At 51.6% G+C, this 9658-nt stretch overlaps 1 protein-coding gene across 1 annotated transcript in view; it reads left to right on the top strand.

Annotated features, from left to right (window-relative positions):
- The first annotated feature begins 9299 nt into the window (after positions 1–9299).
- The window catches only part of EIF1 (eukaryotic translation initiation factor 1), a 2902-nt gene continuing 2543 nt past the window's right edge, over positions 9300–9658 (top strand). Inside the window, exon 1 of the mRNA XM_077779274.1 lies at positions 9300–9423. Coding sequence (XP_077635400.1) covers positions 9393–9423 — 31 coding nt within the window. The 5' untranslated portion in view covers positions 9300–9392. The remainder of the gene's footprint in view (positions 9424–9658) is intronic.

Raw genomic sequence — 9658 nt, 5'->3', positions numbered from 1 at the left:
AAGAGGACATCCAGATGGCCAACAGACACATGAAATGATGCTCAATGTCACTCATCATCAGGGAAACACAAATTAAAACCACACTGAGATACCACCTCACGCCAGTCAGAGTGACTAAAATGAAACACAGAGATATGGAAAGGACTGAAGGAAGCGGGTTCAGTCGAGGCCCATGTGAGGCCACCCTGCAGTGGGCGAAGGGCCAGCCCTCCAGGGCAGGGGCATCTTCGAAGTCAAGGTCACAGACTCCGGGCCTGAAGCCAGCCCTGCAACTTACTAGCTGCGATCTTGCAAAAACAATTTCATCATTCTAAACTTCAGTATCCTCATCTGTAAAAGGGAACAGCTCCTCTGGCTTGCTGGGGGTGTCCGAAGGATTCAACGAGACAATAAATATGAAGTGCGTAATGCCAGGCACTTGGAAGCAGGTAATAAAACAGTGGGTCTGCAATGAGCCAATAGGTCTCCCTATTACCTAACCAAGGTGTCACAAGCTTCCCCCACCCACAGCCCAGGCCTGTGTTGAAGCAGAACCCAAAACCTCACTCTGGCTCCAAGAGAAAATCCTCTCTGCCAAAGAACCAGTGAGCCGTGGAGTTTACTAAAGATTCCGGAGGGACAATGTGGATTTAGCAGATGAACACCGTGCCCCAGGCTTCCCCCTCCAGGCCCCCCAAAAGCTGTCATCTCTCCCAGCCCCTCCCCCCTCCACCTGCCCCACCCCTGGAGGTTCACCTCATTGACTCCAGCTTCCCTGCCTGCACCTCCTCATCCCCTCAAGCCTCCCCCGGGGTGCCCATCCTCCATCCAGCATCTTAGCTACATTCAGCCTCCCCCATCTGACAAGGTAGACCCTCAGGGCACCTGGAGCTGATCTCCTTAGAAGGTGAGCTGTTGGTACAGTTATTAAGTCCAGCGGGGTTTTTACCCTGATACATACAGGAAAAGACACAGGTTCAGACAGGTTATGCAAGTCACCTGAGGACACAGAGCAGGCAAGTAACAGGACAACACCTCAAATAGTCCTTTGACTCAAAACCCCAATCATGCCGGCAAGACCTCCTTACGAGGACTGGGATCCCTCCCCTGGCCCTGGCTGTCCCCAGGAAGCCCTCAGATCTTCCTGAGCATCTGGGAAGGAAGAAAGGACCACACACACACACACACACACACACACACACACACACGCACACACGCACACACATACATGCTCCCACTGGTGCAGACACTCAAACATGCGCGCCCAGCCGCTCATACACAGGCAGCATGCACACACGCGCTCACCCCCGTATATTCACACCGCCCACACATCCGCACACTCACACACACGTGCCTCTATTCCCACAGCGCCCACTGGTCTCTGAATGACAATTGAACTCTGTCGTCTCCCTGAGTCCTCATGGGGCCGGCACGCACCCACCTCAGTGCCGGTCAGAGTGGGAGCTTCAGCGGTTGTTTAAAGAACAAAATTAAGTATCCATTTTTAAAAATTCTAGTCTGTGTGCTGCAATGGCTGCCAGTCCGCCACATCACCGGTCACCCAGGCTCACTTCTCAAACGTGTCGTCACACCCCGCGGCTCTGCCAGAGAAGTGGGGTGTGCTCCCAAGTGCTGGCCCCATGAAGGGCATGGCTAACCTAACCGCCTTCTGAGGGCAGAAGCAACCCAGAGGTTCCTCCTGGGAACCCGGCCCCTCCAAGTGGCCGTGCAGCCCAGCAGGAAGGCCACTGCCACCACAGCCTGTGTCCTTGTCCAAGCCCAGGCACCTCACCTGCAGAAGGACAATGACACCTGCTTTGTTAGGATTCCATGGGGTGGGAGTGGGAGACATTCCACACAGCATCCAGAATGTAAGTGGGTGCTTGATTTTTAAAAAACTGTTTTAGGGGCACCTGGGTGGCTCAGTCAGTTAAGCGTCCGACCTTGACTCAGATCATGACCTCCCAGTTCATGGGTTCGAGCCCGGCATCGGGCTCTGTGCTGACAGCTCAGAACCTGGAGCCTACTTCGGATTCTGCTTCTCCCTCTCTCTCTCTCTGCCCCTCCCTCTCCTGCTCTCTTTCAAAAATAATAACATTAGGGGCACCTGGGTGGCTTAGTCGGTTGAGCGTCCGACTTTCGCTTAGGTCATGATCTCGCGGTTGGTGGGTTCGAGCCCCGCGTCAGGCTCTGTGCTGACTGCTGGCTCAGAGCCTGGAGCCTATTTCAGAGTCTGTGTCTCCCTCTCTCTCTGACCCTCCCCTACTCACACTGTCTCTCTCTCTCTCTCCTAGAAATAAATAAAAAAATATTTTAAAAAAACAAGAAAAAAATAACATTAAAAAACAACTTCCTAGTAGCCACATTTTTTAAAAAGTAAAAAGCGACCGGTATCATTAATTTTGATATATTTTATTTAGTCCAATATATCCAGAAGATGATTATTTCAATAAGGAATGGAGATGAGAATTTCTGAGATGTTTTACAAATGTTTTTTCATGCTAAGCCTTCAAAGCTCCGTGTGTGTTTTACACTTACGGTACACCTGCGTTCAGACAAGCCTCATTGCCAGGGCTCATGAGTCACACATGGCCCGTGGCTGCTGGGGCCCTTTGGGAGCTGGATTTCATTCAGGGAAGGTGGGTCGGCCCAGGGGAGTGCAGAGGCCACCCAGGGAGGGACAGGCACCCCCAGGTGACAGACTGAGAAGAGCTGGATGCTGGGGGCAGGGCAGGGAGGTGTGGCCGAAAGGGGCCAAGCGACTGGGAGGGGTGGGGACACCCTACTGTGGTGGGTCAGGCCTGCGTTTCCTCAGTACAAACCACCCTGCTCTCTCCCAGTTGATAAGAGAGTTCTGCAAGTCCACTGACTTTCCTGCCAGAGAAAGCCAGAGACTTTCCTGGAGATGATCCTTATGTGAGTTCCATTAACCTTAAAAATAATAAAAGTAAAACAGAGGCACTTGAGTGGCTTGGTCAGTTGAGTGTCTGACTCTTGATTTCCATTCAGGTCATGATCCCAGGGTCGTGAGATTGAGCCCCATGTCAGGCTCCAGGCTGAACCTGGAGCCAGCTTAAGATTTTCTCTCTCTTGCTAAAATTTAAAAAAAATTTTTTTTTTTTTTTTAATAGAAAGAGGTTGGAAGAGCTGAGATCTCAGGGGAAGCCAGGTCTATGCCGATTTCCATTCCAACACGTCTAATGCTCTTCCCTTGATCTGGAGCATCCATGCTACTGCACCTCCCACCCCACCTAGGGGACTCCTACTTCAGTGCTCCATCAGAATCCAGGGTCTGTGCACCTGTGCCCGGCATTTCCAGCATCTGAAGCCTGGGCTGTCAGCTCCTTGAGGACGGGTGTCAGAGTGGCCCTTCACTCCCTCCAGGAGCCCAGGCTCACTTTAGCCTCCCCACCAGAGGCACCTGAGTCTGCAGTTTGGCCACCCAGGTGGCCCTGCCCAGAGGAGGGGAACCAGGGGCTCTGGCCTGTATCCCCTGCCAAAGCAAGGCCACCTCTCCCTCATCCCATCTACAGGGGACTCCCCAGGGAGGAGGAGGAGCCAGGGTAGAGAAGACAGATGCTCTGACCAAAGAGGCAAACAGGAACTGAGCGGGGTTCCTGCCTTGGGTTGGCAGCAATGAGCCCCTGGCAAGGGGAGGAAACACCAGAGCAAGAAAGCCAGGCCGGGGTGGGGGGTGGGGGGTAAAGCAGACCTGTCATATATACGAAAGCACATTAGCTCTAAGGGTTCAGCTTGATGCGTTTCTACCACTTGGACCAAGATGGAGGTCATTTCCAGCACCCCATAAGGTTCCCTCCTGTCTCTTCCCAGTTATCACCCTAGGGGCGAGGGGGGGAGGGGGGAGGAGGGAGAGGAGATATACTGTCAGCCGAAGCTCCAGCTTACTCCTACCATGCACGTCTTAACAATAATCGCATACGATCCAGGTCCGAGCCACAGCAAGCCCAACTCTGCCTCCTTCCCCAAGCAGTAACAACAGCAGACTTCATTCACTGGGCAGGGGTGGGGTGGGGGGCACCACTCCAGCCATCCACGTGCATGGGCGGTGGCTCCCAAATAAGGAATGCAAGAAACATCACATATATTTGACCTTCTTTAAATCAAGTTAAATCCCGTGCCCGTTAACATCCCACCAGCTGCCCAGAAAACCGGTCTTGGATGTGACAAGGGTTCCAGAGTGTCCCCGGGTTCTCCCTGGGTCACAGGGTTTCCTATAGCACCGGAGCTACAGGAAGTCCCCTCGGACTAGGTCATCCGTCCACCATAGTTATCAAGAAGACACCTATTTCCCCAGAGGATGCGACCCATTCCTGACCGGAGACTCTGCCGCTTCCATGCCAAGTTTGGGGCCCCAGGGAATTCTTACAGAGGCCGAGGGTCCCCGGGTGTCCCACACAGCCATGCCCTTGCCACGTGGCCTAAGGAGCTCCCCATGAAGAGGCACTCTCCTCTGTCCTGTCCCCATTCTGAGGGATTTACACCTGTCCCCTCCCGCTCTCGGGGCTTCTCTCTCCCCCTCACCTCTGGGAATCTGCCATAAACTGTTTAGTGATTTAATAACGCTACATTTTTATCCCATCCCACGAGACAATCTCTTGAAATCCCCTTGAAATCCTTTCAAACGCCTAAGAGAAAGGCATCCTTATCCCTGCGTACAGATAAGGAAGTGGAGGCTGGGAGAAGTGAGTCACCCCGGCAGGAAGAGGTGGAGGTGATACTCGGGTCAGGCACTCCACAGCCTGTACGCCATACCCTGCCCCCGGCTGCCGGGCCAGGAGCTCCGAAGTAGGAGCGCAGGAATGAATACGCCAGCGTTAACCGTAGGCACGGACGTCACTTCCTGACAAGTTCGTCCTGGCCCCATCGTTACTCCACCAGCTCCCAGACCTGGGGTGACCTCGGCACTGGACCGTGGACTCTTCCCAGACGCTCCTTGGAAATGCTCCCACCCTGGGAGCACAGAGCTTCAGACTTTAGTCCTGGCAAAAGCCTTAGAAATGACCCATTCCTCCTCTTTGGGGGATAAAATGGAAGCGCTGAGAGGTAAACAGGATCGCCCCGGAAACCGGTCCTAATCCAGAACTGGGCTTCCCGCCTCCCTGCCCCACCCCTGCCTCCCTGCCCCCCTGCCCCCCTGCCCCAGGCCTGCTCGCTGAACTGCCCCGGGCAAAGCGGTGCGTGTTTGTGGTGATAACTGTTCACGATGCACTGAGGTCAGGCCTGGCACGGGGAACCAGGTCCCCACAAGAGAAGCTGGGAGATGTGGCCCGCGTAGGCCTACCCTCCCTGCCCTGAGCCAGGAGGCCAGATCCAGAAGCTTTCCTTGGAGCCCAGAGTCAGACCTCTCAAAAGGAGTTTTTCTCAAGGCGCCTGAGTAGGTTGTTTAAACATCCTACTCTTGATTTCAGCTGAGGCCATGATCTCACTGTTTGTGAGATGGAGCCTCGCATTGGGCTCTGTGCTGAGAGCACGGAGCCTGCTTGGGATTCTCTCTCTGCCCCTACCTCACCACCCCCCCCCCGAATAAATAAATTAAACTTAAAAAAAAAAAGAAAAAAAAATTTTTTTTTTCAGTCCTCCTCCCCAGGACTAATAGAGTAACAGAGGTTATAGCCTGGAATCAGTGATCAGCTTCCAAATAACTGAGCACCCACGATGTACGCCCATGTGTTCATTCAACCAGCACGGGGCACCCACTGTGTACCAGGACTCTACACCATAGAGGAGAGAGGCATGCACCCTGCTCTGTGAGCTCACAGCCTAGCAGGGGAGGCAAATAAAGGAAGGGCAGAGCCAGATTGATGGGCATTTAGCCCGCGCGGCCACACGGGGCCCCGGGCCTGGGAGCGCTGTGTGTTCGATTGTGCTCTCACTGTCTTGAAATTCTTAACCATTTTTGAGCAAAGGGCCCCACATTTTTGATTCTGTACTGGGCCCAGCAAATCATGTAGCCAGCCCAGGGAACAGGCAGGCCAAGATGCAGCATGACGCATGCAAAACAGACAAAGAGGGGGCACAAAAAGGGCTCCAAATACAGTCTTCTCTTGGGGCGCCTGGGTGGCTTAGTCGGTTAAGCGTCCGACTTTCGCTTGGGTCATGATCTCGTGGTTCGTGGGTTCGAGCCCCGTGTCGGGCTCTGTGCTGACTGCCAGCTCAGAGCCTGGAGCCTGTTTCAGAGTCTGTATCTCCCTCTCTCTCTGACCCTCCCCTGCTCACGCTGTCTCTCTCTCTCTCTCTCTCTCCTAGAAATAAATAAAAATATTAAAAAAAAAAAATACAGTCTTCTCAAAAGAATGGATGACCCCAGCTGAATCCTGGAGGACAAGCGGGACACTTCACACAAAGGGGGAAGAATGTACCAAGCAAAGGGAGAGCCTTTAGGGGTGCCTGGGTGGCTCAGTCATGATACAACTTTTGGTTTGGTTTTGGCTCAGGTCATGATCTCACCATTCATGAGATTGAGCCCTGCATCAATCCTGGGATTCTCTCCCTCTCTCCCCCCCACTCTGCTCCTCCCCCCTCTCAAAAATAAATAAACATGGTTTATTTTTTTAAAAGGGAGAGCTTTGGTACAAACACCCTGAGATGAGAAAGTTCACGGTGCCTCACAGAACCGCTACAGTGGGGAATGTGGGGGAGTGGTAACGCACCACAAGGCTGAAAGGGGAACTGGGACCCAGAAGGGCCACGATCATTCTGAAGAAGAACAAAATGGAGGGGTTCATCCTATTGGACATCAAGACTTTTGGTAAAGCTCCTATAATTAAGGGAACGTGGCTTTGGGATAAACAGACCAGTGCAACAGAACAGAGACCCCCAAAACGAACCCACACACAAATGGAAACACAGTTATGACAAAAAAAGGTAAGAATCAGTGGAGAAATAATACATTATTCAACAAATGAGAACAACTGGTTATCCATATAGGTTAAAAAAAAAAATTAGACATCTCTGGTGCACCACCCACAAAAATAACTTCCAGGTGGCTTAAAGACCTAAATGTTAAAAGTAAAGCTTTTTTTAAAAAATATTTATTTAATTTTGAGAGACAGAAACAGAGCTGGAGTGGGGGAAGGCCAGAGAGAGAGGAGGACAGGGGATCTGAAGCAGGCTCTGAGCTCACAGCAGTGAATCCTCAGTAGGGGTTGAACCCACAAACCTCGAGATCATGACCCAAAGTCAGATGCTCAACCAACAGAGCCACCCAAGCTCCAAAAGTAAAGCTTTAAAACTTTCAAAAAAAAAAAAATCAACAACAAAAAAGGAGTTTTTTGAGAATAAACTCAAGTAGAGAAAGAATTTCTTGAAAATAGTGCAGAAAGGATCTTTTCCTAAAAGGAAAGATAAGCTGGACCACACTACCAATTTAAAATTTTGTATAACAAAATGTGTGCATACTCTGATTTATTCACTGTCTCCTCAAGATTTATCCACTGTCCCCTGTCAAGCACAGCTCCGTCTATGAGGGTAGAGCTTCCCAGGTGGGGAAGAGAATGGGATTCACGTGAGACTGACACAGACATCTAGCCACGGTTCTCCATTTCCTGGTATCAAGTAAGCCAAGTTACTATTATTAACCAGAAATTTACTTAGTAAAGATGGAATCAAAACAAACTATCAAAGGGGCACCTGGGTGGCTCAGTCAGTTAAGCGTCCGACTTTGGCTCAGGTCATGATCTCACGGTTCGTGGGTTGGAGCCCCGCATCTGAGCCTGCTTCAGATTCTGTGTCTCCCTCTTCTCTCTGACCCTCCCCTGCTCACGCTGTCTCTCTCTCTCAGAAATAAATAAAACATTTAAAAATTAAAAAAAAAAAACTATCAGGTATACCTAGCTCTTCCTTCCTCGGGGTTTCTCATCTGGGAGGCTCTCACTTTGCCCCACAGCAGGCTCTTGCCCACCCTCTAAGTATCAGCTGGGTCTCACATGCCCTATTTACTTCTTCTTGCCTCTCTCACAATCTGTCAGATTTGTCTATGATCTCTCTCCTACTAGATTCCACGAGGCCAGTGACCCTGTCAAGGGGTATAAACAGCCAGTCCATGGAGCCAAGATACACACTTTTTTTTGTTTGGCTTGCCTACTGTTTTCCAAAACTTTAACTTATTGGCAACATTTAAAAATCAAGAGATTTTAGGGACGCCTGGGTAGCTAAGCCAGTTGAGCATCCTACTCTTGATTTCGGCTCAGGTCGTCATCTCAAAGTTCGTGAGTTCTGAGTCCTGCATCAGGCTTGGCGCTGACAGCAGAGCTTGCTTGGAATTCTCTGTCTCTCTGCCCCTCCCCTGCTCAAGTTTTTTCTCTCTCCCAAAAAATAAGCAAACATTTTTTAAAAATCAAGACATTTTCTATAAACATCTGAATGTCCAAGTTGTCTTGAAAAAGATCCAGCACAATGGGCTAGAAGCAAGTAGCTGCTACAGCCTCTAGCTCTCCCTCAGGCCTCCTCCACACCCTATTACATCACACTTGGCTGTCTGCACTCCTTTATCTTACCTGCCTGATCCCTTTGGAATCTAAATCCACTCTATTCGCCCTTGCAACTGAGCATTTCAATTTATATACTGAAAGAGCAACAAAGGTTGACTATTTTGAAGAACATATTTTGACTACTCTCTAGGAAGGCTCTACCCCACACAATCTGAAGGACACACAGGGACACACACACTCCCCCTTAGGGTACCTGACTTCTTCTTTGCCCGCAGAACCACAGTTACTCTCCCTTGAATCCATGCTAATGACGTGGGCATTCTTTGGTCAGATTATGTAAATGATATACTTAAAGTAGATTAATCCAGTTTTAGATTAGATTCATCTAAACAGTACGTGATTTCGTTAAGGTTTGGATTATATTATTTGTTGATTAAATAAAAGTGCTGCCCTAAATCTTCAAAGAAAGAGTACGCGGGTAACTGGGTAGGTATGACAGTGGGAACCTGTCAAGTTTGGGAGGTTCAGCATCTAAATCCCATTTAAGGGGTGCCAATCTGTCCCATGAAAAATCTTCTCCAGGCAGGTAGGGCTGCAACAGGGTCAACAAGGTGGAACGAACGAGAGAACACAGGACGCAGGCTCTGCCGAAACCTCCGCCAGTTTTCTGCGCAGCCCTGACACCTTCCTCCCGCACTGCGCAGGCGCCTAGACGGACCAACCTTTCCCTCCCCCTTCTGCTGCTCCCGGAATCTAGAGGACGCCCTCCCGCAGCAGAGCTCCTGCGCAGGCGCCGTCCCGCGTCCCCGCCCCCCGGACCAATCGGAAACGGCGGCGCCAGGGGGCCGGGGTCAGGACGCCGTGGGTNCCCCCTCGCTTCCCGACGCTCCGTCCCCCCCGCCCGCCTTCTCCCGCCGCCGCCTTCCGCAGGCCGTTTCCACCGAGGAAAAGGAATCGTATCGTATGTCCGCTATCCAGAACCTCCACTCTTTCGGTAAGCCACGGAAAAGTCCCTGGGGGAGAAAGGCCTGGGTGGGATGGCGAAGTGCTCCGGGCACAGAGACGGGGCCCGGAAACCTGCCAGCGCCCCGGGCTTTCGTAAACTTAAGGAGGAGGGAAGATGCTCGGGCTCGCAGGAAGCGGGGCCTCGGTCAGCGCCCTGGGGTCGGTCCTTATGCGCGACCGGAAGGAGCGGGCAGGGAGGCAGCCCTTGGGCGGGCCCAGCGTCT

This window comes from Crocuta crocuta, unplaced genomic scaffold (assembly GCF_008692635.1).
Source record: "Crocuta crocuta isolate KB4526 unplaced genomic scaffold, BGI_CrCroc_1.0 scaffold68, whole genome shotgun sequence".
NCBI lineage: Eukaryota > Metazoa > Chordata > Mammalia > Carnivora > Hyaenidae > Crocuta > Crocuta crocuta.
This window is presented reverse-complemented; position numbering and strand designations above follow the sequence as displayed.